Source organism: Typopeltis vanoorti, chromosome 13 (assembly GCF_054136105.1).
Source record: "Typopeltis vanoorti isolate ZY-2024b chromosome 13, IOZ_Tvanoo_1.0, whole genome shotgun sequence".
In the NCBI taxonomy this organism is placed as follows: Eukaryota; Metazoa; Arthropoda; class Arachnida; order Uropygi; family Thelyphonidae; genus Typopeltis; species Typopeltis vanoorti.
The window spans coordinates 30,315,489-30,340,630 of NC_143561.1; the positions used below are offsets into that span (position 1 = coordinate 30,315,489).

The window sequence follows — 25,142 nt, forward strand, 5'->3', positions numbered from 1 at the left end:
CCATCAGAAGGAAAGGTCATGGCATCGGTGTTTTGGGATGCTAAAGGCATTTTGTTTATTAATTATCTTGAAAAGGGTAAAACAATAACCAGGGAATATTATTCCGATCTTTTAACCAGACTAGAAGAAAAAATTCGTGAGAAAAGACCCAGTTTGTAAAAGAAAAAAAACATCTTTCATCAGGACAATGCACCTACCCACAAGGTCTTTTAGCAATGGAAAAATTAGGATCTGTACCTGGAACATCCACCCTATTCCCCAGATTTGGCTCCTCTGACTTCTATCTCTTCTCAAAACAAACTCTTCCTCGCCGGTCAGCATTTTTCTTTGAATCAAGAGGAATATTTTGCAGATCTTACTGAGAACTACTACATGGATGGTTTAATGGCACTGGAATAAATGCATTAGTCTTAAGGGAGATTATGTTGAAAAATAAAAACAGTTTTGAAATTATAAATTCGTTTTTTCATTGTTAGGCCGAGAACGTTTCAGACCACCCTCGTAAATGCAAACGATAATGAGAGACAAAGGAAAAAAACTAGAAATGTATGAAATTATAAAAATGAAAATTCACAATCAATATTTAAATTTCAAATGTTACATTACATTAAATTAATTTCACTTACCTAACAATAAATATGTGTAGTCTATACCATTAAAATAAAAAATAACCTGAAAACTTCAGTAGCTAGTCAACTTGGCCATCTCCAAATACAAAGAGGAAGGGAACAGAAGTGATGAAAGCTGTTTGAATAGCAGCTTATTTTGTGTTTGAAAGACTATTTTTTAATTTCTAAATTTCTAATTTAGAATTTTTGACCTATATTTATTTTAATTGTAAATACAGGTAACCCTTGTATAACACGGTACTTATACAACATGGTCTAAAAATTGTAGTATCCCTTGTTCAACACGGTTTCGATATAACACGGTCTACAATTTCTAGTAACTCTTTATTTTTTTTTTTTTTTTTTTCATATTTTTCACTGCAGGACTTAAAAATCAAATTTTATCTTCTTTAAATTTGTATCTGCCCGTATCATGCAAGTAGTTGTATCGAATTTAGTTTTATTGTATCACCGAATAAGGTACTGTACAGAAGCTTTTGCAGTCTGTGTCATTCTAAACAAATAGTGCAATTAGAGACATATGGAATAAAAACGGTGCTAACTAATAAATCACATGTCCCCTCTCACAGAAACTATGCTGTATAGACTTGAGCAAAACCACATGTTGCACCGAAACACAGTATCTAACTAAAAACTATTATCCAATTTTTCAATTATGAAATAAGTGCTTGTTTTATTGCATTTGAAATTCTTGATGTCATTATGACAGATCACAAAGGCTAACTTAAAATAAAAGACTACCAAAAATTGAAACATGCCATATAATGAATGTGTGAATTAGCCTACCAAGAAGCCATAAAATTCAACCAAGGGTTGAAACGTTGGTGTGAGTTGAGCCAGTCAGTAATGAGAAGTTCCATCGGAACGATAAATGACACCCTGTTGTGAATGCGTTAAAACTAATAGTGAATGTTGTTATGACAGTTTCAGATGTTATGGAATTCGATTGAAGAGAATTAGCATTTCAACTCAACACCTGTCAGTTGCTTTTGTCTTTGGGTTGCGCGATCTTTTGTTAATACCACACCAATCATATGCATGTCTTTATAGCTGCTGTCTTGTGTAAAACAAAATTCAGCTTGTACGTATTGTAACAATTAAAAAAAAAACTTGAATAATTTATAAGCGTATAAAAGGATATCACCTGTAAAACGTTGACATGCCACATCTGAGAATTCGCCATCTAGGGTTTACTGTATAAAGTGTTTATTGTTGAAAATTGTCTTTGTTTTCTGCCAGGAAAGCACATTTAAAATCATAAGTGTGTTATTCTCAAGCTGAGCAGTTTATTTTCTGAGTTACATACATATGTAATGCTTTTTTTTTATATAAAAGTTTATTTTTATTGTAATGGCCACTAAAACCATAACGTAAAAACCAACACTGAAGAGGAAATTAATTTCTCTTGAAGAAAAAATTAAAATCTTGGATCGGTTGAAAATTGGGGAAAAACCGGAGTTGTTGCAAGGACTCTGAATTTAAATGAATCAACAATTCGAACAATCAAATAAAATGAACATTAAATCGGAGAAAGTGTTATTGCTAGGTCAACGGTAAGTGGAAAGCGCGTTGCTTGTGTTCGAGATTTCTAATAGAAAAAATGGAGAAATCTCTAATGATTTGGATAGAAGATTGCACTCAAAAGAAAATTCCTTTGGATGGACACCTTATTAAGCAAAAAGCTCTCAAAGTTTATAAACATTTAAAAGAATTCTATCAAGATTCTTCAGAAGAAATCTCTTAGCATGGATTTTGTGCCAGTAAGGGTTGGTTCGAAAACTTTAAAACGCGGTTTTCTTTGTATAATCTTAAAATCCAGGGAGAATCAGCATCAGCAGACGTTGAAGCTGCCCGGAAATACCCAGCAGAACTTTTAAAAATCATTAAAGAAGGTGGTTACAGTGCAGATCAGTTGTTCAATTTCAAAAAATGAAAGATCAGCTCCTGGATTCAAAGTTTCCAAAGATGGAATTACTCTACTGTTTTGTAGTAATGCATCAAGTGATTACATGACAAAACCAATGTTTATTAACCGATCCACAAATCCTCGTGTGATGAAAGGGCTCGACAAGTCCACCCTACCTGTTTATTGGTGGGTCAACAAAAAGGCATGGGTTACAGCTAGCATGTTTGAAAATTGGTTTTTCAAATGTTTTGTACCCGATGTAGAAAGTTATACAAAAAAAAAAGAATATGGACTTCAAAATTCTACTAATTTTAGATAATGCACCAGGCCATACAACAAATTTAAGCCATCTGAATATTAAAATAACTTTTTTGCTGCCTAATACTACTTCACTTATTCAACCACTCAACCAAGGAATAATATCAACATTTAAGACATATTATATACGGCGAACTTTTCAATTAATTTTGGAAAAAATGGAATCTAATCCAAACATGACACTGCCGAAAAAGTGGAAACAGTTTTCAATATTGAATTGTGTAAAAATTATTTCTCTGTCCATTAAGGAATTACAATCCTCTACGCTGAATGCTTGCTGGAAAAAAATATGGCCTGAAGCCATTCTGGAACAAAATTTCGTACCTCCAATGGATGCTAAGCTACGTCGTATAATAAACGTCGCACATATTTTTGGTGGAGAGGGCTTTTGCGATATGTTTGAAAACGAAATTAGTAATTAATTGATGGAAAAACAGATTTCAATGAGGAGGAACACGTATAATTAATAGATGCTGTCGAACCAAATGATGGGGAAAGTTCTGCCGAATATTCTCATTGTGATGAATCCGTTAAAGAATTCAGTTTAAAGAAATTAGCAGGATTGGACTTGGCAAGAAAGTTAGGAAGTTATTTTATGGATAATAATCCCTCAATGGAGCCGCTCGGGAAAATTCACAAGACAATTGGATATTTGTTTAGCGCCATATTATGAACTTAATAAAAAATTGCAGCATAGTGGAAAGCAAAGATTTATTACTGACTTCTTGATGACTAAACCAGCCAAAGTATGCAATGAGAATTATACGAGTGATGTCCAAGCTATTCAATATGCTACAGTTTTATATGGTGTCAATGGGTCATTATATCAAGCAATACTTAGTCTTTATTTGAGTTGTAAGTCTGCAGTTAGAATTGAAGGAAGTACAGGAAGATGGTTTAATGTTAAATCTGGTGTGAGACAAGGATGTACATTATCCCCTCTGTTATTCATTATCTATATGGATCACATGAAGGAAAGTGGTATTAAACATGATATCAAAATTAGAGATGTTAATGTCAGCTCTTTGCTTTATGTGGATGATGTTATACTTCTAAATAAATCCGCTACAAGTCTGCAATAAAAAGACAAAGACAATGAAAATAGGCAGAATCACTGAAAATGTCAACTGTGTTGTAAATGGAGAACCTGTGGAACAAGTGAAACATTTCAGCTACTTAGGCACGATTTTTACTGAAGATGGTAAATTAACACGTTCGCTGCCACGCTACTTCTTCAAGGTCAGTATGGTAATCTCGTTGCCAGCGGTAAGCGTCATTTTAATATGATATTGCCATTGATGCCATCTGTTCACGCCTATAATCCTATAATCTGGTTTGAACACTGTCTTGTATACAGCTAATTTAGTGTTCCGACTAATTTCTCTCTTATTCCATATGAATTTTTTTCAATTGACTTCCTACCATACCAGCTTTGCTGATTCTGTTGTCTATTTCTATATTTAACACGTTCGCTGCCAACTACGAGTATACTCGTAGTTGGCTTGTGCAGAGCATATACTGTCTATGAGAATACACAGTTTAGATGCTAGCTCCACAAGCCAAGCATTTTCACTTCCTCAAGGTCAAGTAATCTCGTTGCCGGCAGTAAGCGTAATCCGAGTATACTTGTAGCTGGCTTGTGTAGCTGGTTTACCAACTGCGAGTATACTCATAGTTGGCAGCGAACGTGTTAAATATAGAAATAGACAACAGAATCAGCAAAGCTGGTATGGTAGGAAGTCAATTGAAAAAAATTCATATGGAATAAGAGAGAAATTAGTCGGAACACTAAATTAGCTGTATACAAGACAGTGTTCAAACCAGATTATAGGATTATAGGCGTGAACAGATGGCATCAATGGCAATATCATATTAAAAAGGAGGATATTAGGAAAGAACTTGACATTGTCAACATCCAGGATTGCGTTAGCAGAGCTAATCTCAGGTGGTATGGTCACTTGAACAGAATGGGTGAAGAAAGATTAGCAAAACAAGTGTTCTCTGCCAGGTTGGCAGGAAAACGAATAAAGGAAGACCAAGATATAGGTGGATTGATATGCTTTATGTGGATGATGTTATACTTCTAAATAAATCCGCTACAAGTCTGAAATAAAAAGACAAAGACGATGAAAATAGGCAGAATCACTGAAAATGTCACCTGTGTTGTGAATGGAGGATTATAGGCATGAACAGATGGCATCAATGGCAATATCATATTAAAAAGGAGGATATTAGGAAAGAACTTGACATTGTCAACAGCCAGGAATGCATTAGCAGAGTTAATCTCAGGTGGCATGGTCACTTAAACAGAATGGGCAAAGAAAGATTAGCAAAACGAGTGTTCTCTGCCAGGTTGGCAGGAAAACGACCCAAAGGAAGACCAAGATATAGGTGGATTGATACGGTACAAAGTGCCTTAAACCAGCGCTTCCCAAACTGGGGCCGTAGGTTTTGTTGAGGGGGGGGGGGGGGGCGTGTGCTTCGAATGCTCTCCAGGGAAGCTTGAAATCTTCCTGTCCCTTTCATCACGCGTTCATAATCAGGGACTGTTGATATTGACTTTATATACATATCAAAACTCGTTTAATATTATCACTGTCATCTGAGCTAGTTTTCTGTTACCAATAAAAGTTTCGCATATACTTCACACATGAAAAAAGGCTTAACAAGTTCATGTGGGGAGATAGTAACTCGCTTGCAGTGGTAAACAACACCCCTCCCTAACAGCCACTATACTGCAGAGGCAATAAAAACAAGTACTTTTATTATGCCAGTGAATAAGGTATGAGGAGTCTGTGTAATATATTTCTCAACAAATAGTGCAATTAGAGACAACTGGGATAAAAACATACTAATTAATAATCACATGTCCCCTCGTACAGAAACTATGCTGTATAGACTGAGAGTATGTTGCATGGATAAACACAGTATCTAACTATAAACTATTGTTATTAATTAGATGTGTGTGAGTTCGATTTCCCAAGGCAGCAATAAAATTCAACCGAATGTGTTAAAATTCGTAAAAGTGTTATAACTAAGTAATATATATACATATATAAAATGAATGTTATGGCAGTTTCACATATGGAATTCAGTTGAAAAGAGTTAGCATTTCAACTCAAATGTCAACTATGCTTTTATCTATCGGTTGCATGCTATTTTGTAATACTGCACCAATCATATGCACGTTTTAATAACCTATCTTTGCTGTCTGTTTCGCGTTAAGCTTAATTACCGTAAAGGGAGAAAAGTCACAAAAGAGAAAAATGTTCCTGGTCTGGGGATTCCCTTATTCAGGTAATATTCACTAATTTCATGTTATCAGTCTGTGGTGTGCCAGTATCGGTAAGTGGTGATATTATTTGATCTATTCTACATTAAAAAAATTTAACCCTGAGATGGATAAGTGGCTGATAAAAAATAAAAAAAAATTCCCACAAACAATCAGAAGAAGCAGAAACAGACTCAAAAAAAAAAAGGACAGTATTTAATATTTTACCAGAACAGCCCACATCATATTCAGAACCAAACACTAAGAGGCAAAAAATGTAATATATGCATTTGATTTTTGCAATATTCGCTGCGTATGTTTTGTATTGAATATAAATACAATAAATATTATAATAATATATCTCTCTATTACGATTTTTTTTCGAGGGGGGGCCGTGAAATATTTTAATTTTTGCAAAGAGGACCCTGACAACCAGAAGTTCGGGAAGCACTGCCTTAGACGATAGAAATATAAAATCTGATAAGGTTGGAGACTTGACAAGTAACAGATTGATTTGGAGGAAAATTGTACATAGGAAGTTAGAAATGATGTAATTTTTTTCATGTAATACTATCATATCCTGTACACTCCTTGAGGGTACATGGCAGGAATTTGATGATCTCCAAGAGATTTCAAGTGGTGACGACCTCCGGCCACTAAAAGAACATCTACAGATCAGAAGTAAGAATACATAGAAAGCAAACAAAATGACATCATGAAAAGTTGCGCATACAAACAATAGTAAGAGAAATAAGAAAACTAGAAAAGTATAAAATTATAAAAATGTAGAATTAATGTTAAATTTCAAAATATTAACTTAAATTAATGTCATTTGTGTGAAATCTTCATAACGAACTGATTACTGTAAATATGTACTAACTGTAAAAATTTAGGTACAGGTAACCCTCGTATAACGAGGATGTTAGGTTCCATAGAAATGCCACATTATACGAGACTTAGATCACATAGAAAAAGCAGGGTTATGTTCCGAAATCGTTTTTTTTTTCTTAATTATATAAACAACAATGACATATCCAACAAAAACGATATTTTTATTTAATTCAGGTAATTCATGCAAGTTAAGAAAACACAAACTATGAGACAAATACATCATCATCAAATTCCTGCCATGTACCCTCAAGGAGTGTACAGGATATGATAGTACTACATGAAAAGTTTACTTCATTACTAACTTCCTATCTACAATTTTCCTCCAAATCAGTCTGTTACTTGTCAAGACACCAACATTATCAGATCTTATATTTCTATCGTCTAAGGCACTTTGTACCTTATCAATCCACCTATATCTTGGTCTTCCTCTGGGTCGTTTTCCTGCCAACCTTGAAGAGAACACTTGTTTTGCTAATCTTTCCTCGCTCATTCTGTTTAAGTGAACATACCACCTGAGATTAGCTCTGCTAATGCATTCCTGGATGCTGACAATGTCAAGTTCTTTCCTAATATCCTCATTTTTAGTATGATATTGCCATTGATGCCATCTGTTCACGCCTATACTCTTTCTCAGGACTCTCATATCTGCAGTCTCTAGTCTATGGTCAAGTGTTTTACTTCTGACCCAGCTCTCAGATCCATAAGTTAAAACAATTTTGAACACGGTCTTGTATACAGCTAATTTAGTGTTCCAATTAATTTCTCTCTTATTCCATATGAATTTATTCAATTGACTTCCCACCATACCAGCTTTGCTGATTCTGTTGTCTATTTCTATATTTAATTTACCATCTTCAGTAAAAATCATGCCTAAGTAGCTGAAATGTTTCACTTGTTCCTCAGGTTCTCCATTCACAATACAGTTGATATTTTCAATGATTCTGCCTATTTTCATTGTCTTTGTCTTTTTATTGCTGACATTCATACCATATCTATTACAACATCTACTCAATTTAGTCAGAATCCTGCAGACTTGTAGCGGATTTATTTAGAAGTATAACATCATCCACATAAAGCAAAGAACTGACATTAACATCTCTAATTTTGATATCATGTTTAATACCACTTTCCTTCATAATGTGATCCATATAGATAATGAATAACAGAGGGGATAATGCACATCCTTATCTCACACAAGATTTAACATTAAACCATCTTCCTGTACTTCCTTCAATTCTAACTGCTGACTTACAACTCAAATAAAGACTAAATATTGCTTGATATAATGCCCCATCGACACCATATAACTGTAGCGTATTGAACAGCTTCTCTCTTGGAACCTTGTCCTACACCTTTTCCAAATCGACAAAACTTAAATACAGATCTCTGTTATATTCCCATGCTTTCTCGACTATTTGTCGTAAAGTGAAGCTCTGATCCTGACAGCCTCTATTTGGCCTGAATCCAGCTTGTTCTTCACCAAGCTTTTCTTCCACAATTATTCTCAACTGTTTCTCAAGTATACTTGCATAGATCTTGCCAGGTACACTCCGTAGGGAAATACCTCCGTAATTCTCACATTCAATTTTATTTCCCTTTTTATATATGGGTACTATGAGAACTCTACTCCAATCATCGGGAAATCGTCCCTCTGTCCAGGCTTTCTGAACTATGCAGTGCAGCCACTGTAAGACTCTTATACCACCATATTTCAGCATTTCTGGTCGAATATCATCTACTCCTGCTGCCTTTCAACATTTCAAGCCTTTGATGGCTTTGTCTACTTCAAGTAAGGATATGGATTCCTGACTGCATGCCTGGTCAGTGTTTTTTACCACTGTGCTGTCATCACTGCTTGTTTCATTTAGCAGTTTTTCAAAGTAATTACTCCATAATCAAGGATATCTTTTTCTTCCATTTTCATGTCACCATTATCATTTCTAACTCCTTTTACAGCACTCTTTCCTCCATTCCTAAGCTTCTTCAACAACCTCCAGAATATTTTGCAACCTTCTTGATATTTATTTTCTATATTCTTGCCAAAGTCCACCCATGACTTTTGTTTAGCTAGTTTTACACAGTGTTTAGCATTCTTGCATTTGTCTCTATATTCTCTAAGAGCACAAGCTGACTTATTTGACAGGAACTTTTGATATGCTTTCTGCTTTTCCTTCACTGCCTCTTTAAGTTCCTGTGTCCACTAGGGAGTTCTGATTTTTTTATCCTTGCAGACAACCTCGCCACATGCCTCTCTGGCAGAATCAATCAATGTTTTCTTCAGAGTTTGCCATTGGATCTCCAAAGTTTGATTCCTGTTCTCAAACTCTTTCATTTTTTCTTCAATAATCTTTACGTATTTTAGTCTACAGTTCACATCTGAGAGCTGCTCAACTTTTATTCATTTTAAAACTTTCTTACATGTCATTCTTTTCAATATGAAATTCAATTTTATCCTGCTCAAGACTAAATAGTGATCGCTTCTAATTTCAAATCCTTTGTACACTCTGGTGTCCTGTACCAGGGAGAAAACATCACTATCAACAATAGCATAGTCAATGAGACTTTTCTTATTCCTTGCCTCTTCTCTCCATGTGAATTTGTGCACATTTTTATGTTGGAACATGGTGTTAGTAATAACCAGTCCATGTCCTGAGCAGAAATCCAACAAATATTTGCCATTATTATTAGCTTTGCTCTTTTCTCCAAATTTTCCCAAAATATTTTTGTATGTCTCACAATCATTTCCTACTCTGCTATTTAGATCCCCAACAAGGACCAACTTTTCCTTTTTCATTGTGTCAGTTGCTTTTTCTAAAGCCTCAAAAAATTCCTCAACTTCTACCTTAGTAGAACCTTCTGTGGGACCATAGGCACAAATAAGTCTCGCTGTCCAGTTCCCCATTCCCATATTTGTCCACATTACTCTACTTGAGACTGACTGCCATTCAAGAAGATTAGCCTCGTATTTTGTGTTGAATACTATGTCTATTCCTTCTTTTCCTTGATTGTCATTGCCTGAATATAACATTTTGTATTTATTGCTCAGAAAGATCTCACCAGTTTTTGTCTTTTTTGTTTCAGTCACCCCTATTATGTCGATCTGGTACTTATCTAATTCCTCAGCTAGCTCCATTTCTTTGCCATTCAGGCTTCTTACGTTGATAGTACCGATCTTTAACTCTGGTGATGTTGAGTTGGAGTTTGTTTTCAGATTTGTTCCAGTAGCTGACTTTTCGCTGTTCACCCTGGTTCTCTGGCGAAAACAACAGGGGCCTTGTTTAACAGGGCGACGCCCCAGCCGACATGAAATTTTGTCATGTCGTACCATCATTTTTCATTTTGGTTTAACCAATAAGAATACAATTTGGTCGGCTAAATCCCAAATTGCCAGCCCATCCTCGTTCGTTCAGTATCCAAGTAGATACCCAACAGGGTGCACTACGAGAAGGTGAGGATTGGACATTAGGTCAGAAGCCCTGGTTGGTTCTCCGCATTCCTTTAAAGGCTATGTGGAGGTCTCCTCTCAGTTATACAGCTTTGACCCTTAAGCACCCCGTTTATTTGGTTTATAATACCTATTTCCTCGAGAACAGCATAATGCTTATGAGGACTTCGAGACTCTGATAGTCTGTAATAATGAAACAAATCAGATGTGTTTCCAGGATTTGTCCCTGATTTTAGAAAATTGTTCTGATATCAAAAGAGAAATCAAGATGTTTAAATTTTTTGTTAGGTTTCATATAAAATAGACAGTTGCAAAAATTGAATAAGCAAAAAGAAAATTTAAATAATTTAAAAAATTATAAAAATTCACAACTTTTTAAATAGTTAGTGACATTCTTTATAACTGCAGTTACAATATCCTAGCTTATCAGATATCACAAGCTATTAGCTTAAGTTAGATTTGGAAATATTGGATACATGTTGTATTTAAATGAGCTGAAAGCCATTCATCAGATTCCTGATTCCTGGTGTATACCTTCAAGGGGTATAGAGGATATCACAGTACTACATGAAAAATTTAAATTACTAACTTCCTATCTACAATTTTCCTCCAAATCAGTCTGTTACCTATCAAGACTCCAATATTATCAGATCTTATAGTTCTGTATTCTAAGGCACTTTTTACTGAATCAATCTACCTATACCTTGGTTTTCATCTGGGTCTTTTTCTTGCCAACCTGGCACAGAACACTTAGTTTGCTTATCTTTCCTCTCCAATTCTGTTTAAATGACCATACCACCTGAGATTAGCTCTGCTAATCCATTCCTGGATGCTGACAATGTCGAGTTGTTTCCTAATATGCTCATTTTAAATATAATATTGCCACTGATGCCAGCTATTCACATCCCTAATTTTTCTCAGGATTCTCATGTCTGCAGTCTCTAGTCTTTGGCCAAGTGTTTTACTTCGGACCCAACTCTCATATCCATAAGTTAAAATTGGTTTGAACACTGTCTTGAAGCTAATTCAGTCTTTTGGCTAATTTCTCTCTTATTCCATATAAACTTATTCAGTTGACCTCCTAATACACCAGCTTTGTTGATTCTTTTGTCTATTTCCATATTTAATTTACCATCTTCACTAAAAATTGTACCTAAGTAGCGAAAATATGTTACCTGTTCTACAGGTTCTCCATTCGCGATGCAGTTGATATTTTCAATGTTACTGCCTATTTTCATTGTCTTTGTAATGCTGACCTTCATACCATATCAATTACAACAGTTATTCACTTTAGTCAGGGAATCTTGCAGACATGTAGCGGATTTATTTTGAAATATAACATCAATCACATAAAGCAAAGAGCTGAGATTAACATCTCCAATTTTGATATCAGGCTTTATACCACTTAACTTGATAATGTGATAAATATAGATAATGAATAACAAAGGGGATAATGTACATCCTTGTCTGACACCAGATTTAATTTTAAACCACCATCCTATACTTCCTTTAATTCTAACTACTGACTTACAACTCAAATAAAGACTAACTATTGCTTGATATAATGCCCCATTGCCACCATATAACTGTAGCACTCTGAACAGCATCTCTCTTGGCACCCTGTCGTATGCCTTTTCCAGATCTACAAAACTTAAATACAGATCTTTGTTATATTCCCATGATTTCTCAATAATCTGCTGTAAAGTGAAAATTTGATCCTGCAGCCTCTATTTGACCTGAATCCAGCTTGTTCTTCACCAAACTTTTTTTTCACAGTTCTTTTCAACAGTTTCTCAAGTATACTTGCATATATCTTACCAGGAACATTCAGTAATAAAATAACTCTATAATTCTCACATCAGTTTAATTTCCTTTTTTATATATGGGTACTATGAGAGCTCTACTCCAATTATCTGGAATTCGTCCCTCTGTCCAGGCCTTATGAACTATGCAGTGTAGCCACTGCAAGACATTTATACCTCCTTACTTGAGCATTTCTGGTCGAATATTATCTTCTCCTGCTGCCTTTTCAAGTTTTTGATGACTTATTCTACTTCAAGTATGGATATGTATTCCTAAATGCATGACTGCTCAGTGTTTTTTTACCACTGTGCTGTCGTCACTGCTTGTTTCATTTAGCAATTTTTTGAAGAATTACTCCATACTTAAAAGATATATTTTTCTTCTGTTTTCAGGTCACCTTTACCATCTCTAATTCCTTTTGCAGCACTCATTCCTCCATTTCTGAGCTTCTTCAACAATCTTGCCACCTTCTTGATATTTATTTTCTATGTTCTTATCAAAGTCCTCCTATGACTTTTGTTTAGCTAGTTGTACACAGTGTTTAGCTTTCTTGCATTTGTCTCCATATTCTCTAAAAGCACAAGCAGACTTATTTGCTAGGAACTTTTGATATGCTTTCTTCTTTTCCTTCACTGCCTCTTTAACTTCCTGAGTCCACTATGGAGTTCGGATATTTCTATCTTTGCAGACAACCTCACCACATGCCTCTCTGGTTGAATAAATCAATGTTTTCTTCAGGGTTTGCCACTGAATCTCCACGGTTTGGTTCCTGTTCTCAAATTCTTTCATTTTTTCTTCAATAATCTTTGTGTATTTTAGTCTACAGTTCACATCTGAGAGTTGCTCAACTTTTATTCGCTTTAAAACTTTCTTACATGTTATTCTTTTCAGTACGAAATTCAATTTTATCCTGCTCAAGACTAAATAATGATCACTTCCAATTTCAAATCGTCTGTACACTCTGGTGTCCTGCACCAGGTAGAAAACATCACTATCAGCAATAACATAGTTATTGAGACTTTTCTTATTCCTCGCCTCTTCTCTTCATGTGAATTTGTGCATATTTTTATGTTGGAACATGGTGTTAGTAATAACCAGTCCATGTCCTGAGCAGAAAACCAACAGGTATTTGTCATTATTATTAGTTTTGCTCTTTTCTCCAAATTTTCCCAAAACATTTTTGTGTGTCTGACAATCATTTCCTACTCTGCTATTTAGATCGCCAACAAGGACCAACTTTTCCTTTTTCATTGTGTCAGTTGTTTTTTCTAAAGCATCAAAAAATTCCTCCACTTCTAACTTAGTAGAACCTTCTGTGGGACCATAGGCACGAATAAGTGTCATTGTCCAGTTCCTCATTCTCTATTTGTCCACATCATTCTACTTGAGATTTCCTGCTATTCAAGATTAGCTTCATATTTAGTGTTGAATACTATGGCTACTCTTTTTCCTTGATTGTCATTGCCTGAATATAACATTTTGTATTTATTGCTCAGAGAAATCTCACCAGTTTTTGACTTTTTTGTTTCAATCACCCCTATTATACCGATCTGATACTTATCTGATTCCTCGGTTAGCTCCATTTCTTTGCCACAGTGGTGTGGCTAGAGCTTTTACTGCTCGGGGCGGTCCCTGAGTTTGCAACCCCTCTCAATACACACCAAAAATACTACAAAAAGTCAAAACGACGTATAGGGAAATAAATTAAAACACTATGTTTATTTTTGAAGTAAAACTTTAATTTAAACATGTTAAAATGTTATTTTACTTGCTTTTCTGTTAGCAAAATCGTCTATGTCATTGGCAAAGTAATGACAAAGTAATTTTAAAATTTCTATTTGAAAGTAATGTAGGTAATTCTTAATCAATTTTATTTAGAAAAACTCCTCTCTCAACTAGCATCATTTATAATAATTGCGCGGAAAATTCGCAGTAATATTACAATATTTGGAAATGAGTTCTCGAGACTGTATTTTAGAATTAACTGCAAAATTTCAAAAGATTCAAAGTGCGGCCTGGGGTGGACCACTGCCTCTGCCCACTCCTTAGTGATGTCTCTGCTTTGCCATTCAGGCTTCTTATGTTGATAGTACTCTCTGGTGATGAAAAAATTATAATAAATTTAGTTTAATACTTTATCCAAGTGTGAGCAAACAAAGTTTGTGCCTGAAAGTATCTTCAGGACTGGGGTAAGGTGGTACAACACCAGGGCGACTCCTTGCAAAGGTGGAGCAAGCTACCAACACTCCTATCTCAGTATCTCCTATAATGCAAAACACATCTCCTTGCGGATATGTATAATGTTATGCATTAAGGGAAGGGCCACTACCCAGACTAGTTTCGACCTTTATTGAGGTCTCTTCAGTGGGAGCCAGCCCCAAGTGGAGATACCAGGCAGAAGCGTTAGCAAGGTCTTCTCTACCTATAGGAGTTGCCAAATGTGGTGTTCCATTTTTTTTAATAAATTACTCTGGATTTAGAGAAAGATGCTGAAAGTTTATTTTTCATTTGGTTAGAACATAATAAATTTAGTTTAATCTTTTATCTAAGTGTGGGCAAACAAAGTTTGCACCTAAAAGTATCTTCAGGACTGGGGTAAGGTGGTACAACACCAGGGCGACTCCTTGCAAAGGTGGAGCAAGCTACCAACACTCCTATCTCAGTAGCTCACACTTGGATAAAGGATTAAACTAAATTTATTATATTATTACTCTCTGGTGATGATGAGTTGGGGAAAGGTTTAGGATTTATTCCAGTAGCTGACTTTTTGCTGTATGCCCTGGTTCCCTGGTGAAAACAATGGGGGGGGGGCCTTGTTTAACTGGCAAAAACTCCAGCCAGCATGAAATTCTGTCATGTTGTATCATCATTTGATATTTTGGTTTAAGCCATTAAGAATACAATTTGGTCGGCTAAATCCCAAATTGCCAGCCCATCCTCATTTGTTCAATATCCAGGTAGATACGTAATAGGGTGCATCACGAGAAGGTGAGGATTGGACATTAGGTGAGAAGCCCAGGTCGTTCGCATTCCTTTAAAGACTATGTGGAGATCTCCTCTCAGTTGAAAGCCATTTTAATTCATAATTCGAAGAGAATTGCCAAAAGTCAAAACATTTTAAAAGCATGTATTTCCTCACAAAAAAAGAAAAAAGAATGGATAGGGAACATGTGCATTTAAAATGCATAATACACTTATCATTTTACAACTTAATATAGTCTACATGTAAGTCTAACCAATCCCCCACCCCCTGCCCGACATACCTTATTATTCCTATCTGCCAACATATCTCAGGCCTATAGGAATTAAATGACAAATCACTGTATCTCATAGTCATACAAATAGACATATACATATTAATTACTTATTGTTTAATTAAAACTCAAATACTTACCTGTAACTCCTCAATTTTAGTAATATAGTATTGTTTCAAACCCTCTCCTCTGCTTGGCTCATCCACCTCCATCTAAAAAAAAAAACAGTCCATTATATAATTTTTATAGTGGCTTTTCTTTTGAAACAAAATATGAATCTAAAAGCTATTCCATAATCTATTAACTTATGGGATATTTTCTTCAAAATAAGATTAAGACTGTGCATTATGAGAATATTAAGCTGTGTTTGACTTTTTTTTTTTTTTTTTTTTTTTTTTTTTTTTAACTCTTTTGTTTAATATTTTCCCACTCATGAAAGATTTGTAAATCTATAATTACATTAATATCATGGGTGGGCTAAAGATTTTTAGCCGACTTTTTTTTTTTTTTTTAATTAAATGAAAAATATTACCCTTATGAAATGAAATATGACAATGATTAAACAAAAGAGAAAAAAATACAAATTTAAACAAGCTAAATCATCAGAGTTTGCTGGGCTTAGTTGCTACAGCAAACATTTTAAACTTGAATAGCACTCTGAATTTTAGCTCACTGTAATATGGATATCTGATAAATGTCTTCAGGTGGGAGATGATTACTGAGAATGTAATATTCTATTACATTCTCAGTAACAGGAATGGATAGAGTCGGAGAGTAGTTAGTGCACTGATTAGAGAATGGCTGTGTGATAGGTATCAGTAAGTTGTGTTGGGCAGGGTGCAATATCCCAGAAAGCGAAAGTCACTAGTGGTATGTATAGTACACCCACAGATTTGAAACCCTTCGACACTTCAGCGCATGTCAACAGGAGGGGAATCCAGTCCGATAATAGGGTAATCAGTCCGTATTGTGGGATGAGTTGTTTATTATTACGTCGGAAAATTAACTTCTCTTTTATGATCATTATAATTAACTATATTGCTTGTATAACAGTTGGAAAATTTTACCTATAAAGCACGTGATTTCGCGTGTTGGCGACCAATTCGTATGTCCTTCATTTCTTTCTCCCCTTTAGCATGAATCGACTATTCTTGGCAAGATACCAAGCAGAGATTTACAAACTGGTGGATGAACAATACAAGGGTCTATTTTGAGGCCTTGTTGCTTAATTTGTATGTAAATGATATTAAGACAGGCTTGAATGGTGATACAGCTTTTGCAGATGATGTTTGGAAGAAATATGAGGAGTACAGCAAATGTTACAGCCTTGCAAGTGGGACTCTAATAGATTTTGTGAATAAGCAAATGAATGGGGATTCCAGTTCAATGTAGCAAAGTGTAAGGTTTTTCAAGTTCTGGAAACACAGATAAGCGATGCAGGTAAGATTGGTGTGGATAGCTCACAGGAGGAGGAGATGAAGACTCTGAGGATGTTGGCAGATAGGGAACTGAAATTTTGGGGATATTTTGCTAAAATTGTGAGGATAGCACAGTGCATTATGTTAACGATGTGAAGAACACTAATATGTAGGGGTAAGGATGCTATGATTCCACTGTATAAGTTATTACTGAATTAATATTGATCAGATTTTCACAGAACAGATGTAGGCTGGGGGGAGAACAAGAAGCCGTTCCTGAAAGCTGTACAAAGAGGGTGTAAACACACAAGTGGATGAATAGTTTTTTTGAATGAAGAGTAGTGGTTGGTTGGAATGCATAGTGAGTGTGGAGACAGTGGATGCATTAAAATCATGACATGATGAACTGTGTGATGATGGACTTCCCGTGATGAGTTATTTTTGATTCCATGGAGGTAATGATATTTTAACTGCAGGAACTGTTCATTTGCATATGGCAGTTCATTTAGTTTATATGTAACAAGTTTCATTCACATTATGGTGGAGAATTTGCTTTCATAAATTGAAAAAAGGAATTTATATTTCTTAAGATATTAAGAAGGGCCATTACCCAGACTGATCTGGGTAATGGCCCTTCCCATAATGCAAAGCATTATACACTTTCAAAAGGGGTGTTTTGCATTATGGGATACCAAGGCAATTGATGTGAAATCATCAGCTTCTATGTAGCCAGTCATGAAGACAGTTAATGCACAAGTTTTGCTTATACTTGGATAAAGGATTAAACCAAGAATATAATTTACCTGAGTCACAGAGCTGACCGCTGGAATCTTGCAGACTTCTGCAAGGGGGGGGGGGATCTGGATTTACTTATACAAGGAGCCAATCTGGCTCCTCGTCTAAATATGACCGCTCCATTGCTTCTGTCTTAGTATCACTTCTGGGTCTGGCTGCCACTGACGAGACCTCAATAAAGATCGAAACCGGTGATCGAAACCGGTCTGGGCAGTGGCCCCCTCCCTTAATGCATAGCATTATACATGTCTGCAGGAACATGTATAATGTCCTTGTATCTCAGGATCTACCATAATTCAACTCCCATAATCTCAGTATCTCTGAAGGAGTGATGAGAGCCTGGTCCACCATTCTCTACTACGAGTTGCCTCAGTCCTGAAGATACTTCAGACGCAACCTTTGTTTGCTTACACTTGGATAAAGGATTAAACCAAATGTATTATAGTCTAGCCAAGTGGAACATAAACTTACAACATCTTTCTCTAAATCCAGAGTAATTTAATAATAAGGTGGTACACTTTTTGGCAACTTGTATAAGTAAATATGACCTCTCCATTGCTTCTGCCTTAGTATCACCACTTCTGGGTCTGGCTCCCACTGACGAGACCTCAATAAAGGTCGAAATCAGTCTTGGTAGTGGCCCTTCCCTTAATGTATAGCATTATACATATCTGCAAGGAGATGTGCTTTGCATTATGGGAGATACTGAGACAAGGAGTGATGAGAGCTCGGTCCCCCTTTACTACGAGTTGCCTCAGTCCTGAAGATACTTCAGGTGCAAACTTTGTTTGCTTACACTTGGATAAAGGATTAAACTAAATGTATTATTTTCCATAAGAGATAACTGAAGGCAATCAGATCCATTAGTACGGGTGAAGTTTTACTATGTTCCTTATCTTTGTGTAGTTTTGTTTTCTTCCACAAGACAACACTTAACAGAGATCATGTTCAGCTAGGCCATACCGCTAAGTTCATGGTATGATGATTTATGTGCTTTATGAAAGATAGCAGCAGTAGATTTACCAGTTTGACCAAAATAATACACATGATAAGAACAAGGAATCTAGTAGGTATCAGGAAAGCTAAGTGGAGAAAATGTGTCCCAGGTGAAAAGCCTGAAATTTTCCTGACAGGATGAAAGGACACAATAATGTTCCTTTACCATACTATTATTATGTGACATAAAAATTGTGTTTGGTTGCTAGCAGCTTAATGCTTCCCCTAATGGGTACTCACAGGAGGATGCAGGAATGAGAATCTAGCTGCTATGCACCCCTAAATTATGTGACAACTCCAAGGACTCAATTATGGGAAGGCACTCCACACATCTCTCTATCTCCTCTACTATTTAATTCTCCACCTACACATAACTACACTACTACCACCAACAGTAATTTTTGTCTCTTAATTGCATGTTCTCATGGCCGATTTGCCTGTATGCAGACTGAAAAAACCCAGGTTTCCAGGAGAAAACACCCTGCTGCCTCTATGATATCTGCTAACTCACCTTCAATTGAAAAAAATTCATATAAAGATTCCTCTCGTTAGGACAAGAATCGAACTCAGGTCTTTTCCAATCAATGGGAACAACACGCAGAAGAAGACATGAAGGATTTCTTCTTTAGACAAGAAGCCTAAACTGTAAAGCTATAATAATAACAAACTTACTGAAATCATTTTTTTTTTAATGCTGATGTAATGTCATATCTTGAAGTAATAGTAATATGTCCTCTGTAAAACACAAAGCATGCTCATAATAGTTCAGTGTATGTGTGTGATATGACATGCAAAATTCAGTTTTGTATGTCATAAATTTTGCATCTTTATAATGCAATGAGCTGTTTTGTTGAATTTCTGCCATAACAGCATACAGGATTCTACTGACTAATATGCGATGACTGTACATGTATCCCCCCCCACACACACACACAAAAAAAAATGAGTACTTTGCGACCACAGATGTGAGACCCTTCGACACTTCTGTGCATGGCAGAATAAGGCGAATCCATTCGATAATAGGGTAACTGATGCGTTTCGTGGGATACAACATAAAATTAGCTTTTCTTTTATGAAAATTCTAGTTTTCAAAGGTAAATATTTTGCTTGTATAACGGTTGGAAAATTTATGTATAAAGCACGTAATTCGTGTGTTGATAACGAATTCGTATATCGCCTTATTCCTTTCTCCCCTTCAACATGAATTGACTCTTCTTGGTGCATTGCCAGCCGAGGGTCTCAAATCTGTGGTCAGACAGTAAGTGAACATATTAGGTTTGACAAACTTTGGCATATTGTAGTTGAGAGTGCCCAGTTTGCTTCTGCAAATTAAGCATTCTCAACCTTGTCAGAAATAAACAATATAAATAAAACCTTTACACTCTGAATTGTTGTTTATAATATTTGTTAATAGTATATCTATATTTATTTCTTTATGTTTGGAGAAACTGCATATTTCTAAATGGAAAATATTTGTGAAGTGACACGTTGTGGTAATATAGTCTGAAATAATGCAAGGAGAGGAATACAACTTATATAATTGATTATTTAGACTTACTGGTTGGAATTCATTATAAGGTTTAATGGGGGAGGGGGGGTGAAAACAGCACAGAAAAATCCTATGTTTCTTCTCATTCAATGAGATGAAATATAGGATTTGTTTGTGTCCCCCCCCCAATAAACCTTATAACAAAATGAACTTATATCATCATCCTGGTTGGACTTGGTGATGGATAGCATCTTCTCTCTTACAGGCAGTATAAATTCCAGTGTAGTATGAGCATGTGAATGTCTTTTAGGTTGTAATTTTATCAACCAATGTGAGACCACCACCCTGTTTATAGAAAACTGAAGTGACTAAAAAATTTTCAAGTTTGGCATCTAAAGCAGGTTTCCAATTATCAAATAATTATTTCATCCACAATGTGCAACAGGTTGGCATTAAATCATGAGTTGGATTGACATAAAATGGGGGGGGGGGGAATATGGCAAACAGTTATGAAGCAAATTTCCCTTTATACAAGATAAAACTTTTATTGCAGCAAGGACCAACATAGTATTAATTTTACTCAACCTCTTATAGTATGTTTAAACACTGTCAACAAACATAACTTGAAGCAAAGCTTGCTGATGAATATAAATTTAAATAACATAAAATTTAAGCACACACACATGGTGGCCCTACAATTATTCACCCATAAAATGGAGCTCAACACCTTGAAGTACTTTATGGGCAGGGCTCTGAACTTTCCTAAGAACAGTCCTGAGCAGGATTTTATATCAGTGAATATCAAAATTGCACTCAGAGGTGTAAGCCTAGGCAAGCAATTACAAGATTATTATTATTATTTTGGTAACCTCCATGGAGTCAACAGACTCATCATGGGAAGACTCATCAACCAGCAACATGTCTATCATAATGAGCTTTGAAGTTCATTATGATAGACAGCTTTGAAATTCACACAACCTGCATTCACAATGCACTACAGAAATGCATTCCACTCACAATTCTCCACATAAAATAATCTACTCCTCACACCCTTCATACATCTTTACATAACTTCCAGGGATGGTCTCTTGTTCTTCTCATCTTAACATCCATTGTTTTAATAATTCCTTCTGTATTAATCTGACAGAATCCCTTAACTAATGTAAGAGTCTCTATCATATCTCTTCTTTTCCTCCTATCCACCTACCTCTGTAATCCACATTCTCACAAATGTTCTTCATAACCAACACACCCCAGAGTCCTGGTATCACTTCGGTTATTTGTCTTTGGACCCCTTCTAGTGTTTCCACATCACAATGAAAACTAGATGGCCAAATACGAGCACAATAGTCCACATGGTCTGACCAATGCCTTATATAGCAGCACCACCACCTTATCCCTACATGTAAATGTACTTTATCACAGCAGCAATACGATATGCAGTCTTTGCAACACTTGCAATGAGCCCTCAGAACTTCAGTCCAAGATCCCAAATCTCATTCATTTCATGGAGAACAGCTCCACCAACACAGTACATTGCCTTATATCTCTGTACCCCAAAGTGTAACACCTTGCATTTATTAACATTAAAACTGCAACCCCCACTCATTTGTCCAAGCTAAAAGTCTATTCAAATCTTCCTGGAGAGAATTAACATCAGTACAACTCCTGATAATTCTACCTAACTTTGCATCATTAGCATTTGAAGATACCCACTCAATCCTACTGTTTAACACATAAGTTAAACAGTTGGAGCCCAAGAAAAGAACCTTGAGGCATGCCACTGGTCATCTTCCTTTTAAGAGACACTACTCCATCATACACAACTTGTTGTCATTGTTCAGAGAGCCAATCTCTGATCCATCTAACTAATATACTATCTGTTCCTATCCTCTGCAGCTTGTATACCAACTTATCATGTGGTAATCCATCAAGTGCTTTTGCAAAGTCCAAGAATATCACTGTATATGATTCTCCCTTATCCAACACTTTGTCACCATATCATAAAACATAAGCAGGTTGCTAAAACAACACCTGCCCTTCACAAACTCGTGCTGAACATCATAGAGAATCTTATATCCAACAACCCAATCCTTTATTCTATTTCTAACCATTTTTTTCAACATTTTGTTCAGTACTGTAGATATATTGATCGGTCTACAATTGGAAACTTCTGTTCTCAAACCATGCTTGTCAAGAGATATTATTTTGCCTCCTTTCCACTCCTTAGGAACCTTCCCCACTGCAAAACTTATCAAGGGCATGGCTAACTCTTTTATAAAGTATTTAAAAATACGTGGTAATATGTCATTCATTCCCACAGCCTATTAACATCCAATCCAATACACTGATTCTTTCCTACATTAATTTTCCTAATTCTTGCGCCCCTTCTACATGTTGCGCAGCATCATTCACACCAATGACATACTCTGATGAACTGTTCGTTTAATAATTCCACTATATCATTTGCTATGATCACTCTGCATCATAACTATCTAGCAGTGTCAACCTGCCATAATTATTTTTTCTCTATTTCGTTGCAAGCAGTCTTGCTTGCAACACATTAAAAACAAGTCCCTTGGATTAACTTAAATTAGATTAAAAATGGATAAGTTCGAAAGTTAAGGACACAAATTAATTCATAGAATTTACCCATCTTCACAAACAAATTTTATCACCACAATGTTTACAACTTAAACCAACGCTTACTTGCTCCTTTTCAGACACCGCCATAATAATACCTTTCATGACAAATCAGAATTTGTTCAGCGCCCTCTAGTATCGTAAACATATTCGCTTCATGCGCTAGTCCATCTTTGAAAGGAGCTTTGGTTAATTTTTTGTTTGTTTGTTTATTTATTTATATTTTAATATGAATCGAACTTACGAAAGGCAGTTAGTCTATTATTATTATTGTTATTATAATGTGACACCTCCAGGGAGTCTAAAGACTTATCGAGGGAGAGTGTGCCAACATCATCGAACGATTGAGCTCTTCCAACTACTAACCACGCTCAAACTTGCTTAACTTTTTGCGAGTCATTAGTAGCAGAGGCTTTACCAATCGACCAACCTTTGCTGGCATTGCATTAGTATTAGTAATTAAGTCTGCTTATGCTTAAAAAACTCTTCTAGAGCCTAAACACTAAACTTTTCATGTTTGAAAAAGTTTCATGTTAATTAAACATTAACTTTTTAAGCATGAAAAGTTCCATGTTTAATTAATTGTTTTGGCACGTACAAATGATTTGAAAGGTGAGAAATATGCAGCGGGAGAATACATGAAAGAGTAGTTATAAGAAGCACAGATTGTACAGATTGTGCACAGAAAGTACGATTGTGAGTCTGCTGCATCGGTATCAAAAGAACAGAACTGAGAAGACGGGGCCATGATTACCAATGTCAATGAGGAGATTGTGCAAGAGGAATGGTGTGCATTTTATAGATGCGTGGAGTGAATTAGTTGCCTTATTTGCTTACATGTGTATGCCTTATCAGCATATACAGGAACAGCATATACAGGAACAGCATATATTGAGGGCACTTAAATAGTTTTAGAGTTAGGTGCTTGGAGAAAATGTTGTTCAGTAAGAGGTTGGTAGTGAAAAAAAAAAAACAGAAAAGAAAGAAAAAAAATATTAGGGGGAAGCAATCAAGCACGTGTCTAGCCAACCCTGGGACAGATAAGTATGAGTGTAGGAGAGATTATGAAGAGCTAGGTGCAGTTTTCCAAGTTTAGAATGTTAATAGGCAGAAAATGACATTATATAAAGATAACTGTGGGCCCGCGGGGATGATAAAATGCATGTACATGAATGCCCTATCAGAAATAAAGGAGTGGAGTTTTTTAGCAAGGGTGAGCTCAACATGGCCAAAAATTATTGGTATCAGAGAGACCTGGTTGACAGAGACTGATGTAGTTGCAAGGATAGAATGTAATGGATATTGTATTTTCAGAGAAGATAGAAGAATTAGGGAAGTAGGAAGGGTATTATTAATGACAACTCAATAACTTCGACAAAAATAGAGATCAAGAAAGATTGTAGAGCTGGTGGAAATGGTTCATTTGAGGCTGTCTAGTGTTAGATAAAGGCCAATACAACAAAATTTATGATTGATTGCTGCTACAGTCCTGGGCATATTGATGCCAATAATCACACTTTATATCCAGAAGAATATGTGGGGCGACATGCTTCAGCAGATTAGCACAGTTAGTGCAGGCCGACAATTATCATGAGAGACTTCAACTATGTAGATTGGAATTAGCAAAGGCACATAAAAAATGGAAATGGAATTGATACAGTTAATAAGGGATACTTACCTGAAAGAGCAAGTGATTGAAGGGACCAGGGGTTTCAGTGTGTTAGATCTGGTAATAGCATCCGACGATCTATCTATAACCTCAGAATATATTTGCCTCAGAATGTAAAAGTGACCATGCAGATTTGTCTTGGGAGGTTACTCAACATGTGGAGAAAGGGTTTACGTTTCCGTGTAGTTTATGCTGGGGAACAACTGGGAGTAGTTCCACAGCACAAACTACATGGAATGAATGTCATTAGTACATGGGAAGCAGTCAAGGATTGTTGGAGTGAGGCATTATTAGAGTGTATACCCAGAGTCAGGGGTATAAACCAAATAGGGATTAAGTGGATGACTAGCGTTATATGAAGGAGGAGCTGCAAAAAAACAAAGAAAGCATTTTGGAAGAAATATAAACAACAAGGTGATCAGAATGCCCATGAGCAGTATAAAGCACAAGCAAGAAAAGAAAATTAGTTAACCAGGCCAAAGAAAATCCAAAAGAGTTTTTTCGATAGGTAGTAAGTAAGGGAAAGAATGATGGTATAAAGATGATTTTACTCAGTACTGATGGCAGGAAAGTGACAGAAGCAGAAGAACTCGTTCAGTTACAAATAATCACTTA

At 35.9% G+C, this 25,142-nt stretch overlaps 1 protein-coding gene across 1 annotated transcript in view; it reads right to left on the reverse strand.

The window, feature by feature from the left end:
- LOC150100023 (26S proteasome regulatory subunit 8) overlaps window positions 1-22,991 on the reverse strand; it is a 137,202-nt gene extending 114,211 nt beyond the window's left edge. The window contains exons 1-2 of the mRNA XM_090403142.1: window positions 22,925-22,991; window positions 15,658-15,729 (exon numbers count right to left, since the gene is read on the reverse strand). Coding sequence (XP_090259268.1) covers window positions 15,658-15,729; window positions 22,925-22,963 — 111 coding nt within the window. The 5' untranslated portion in view covers window positions 22,964-22,991. The remainder of the gene's footprint in view (window positions 1-15,657; window positions 15,730-22,924) is intronic.
- Between the last annotated feature and the right edge of the window lie 2,151 nt (window positions 22,992-25,142).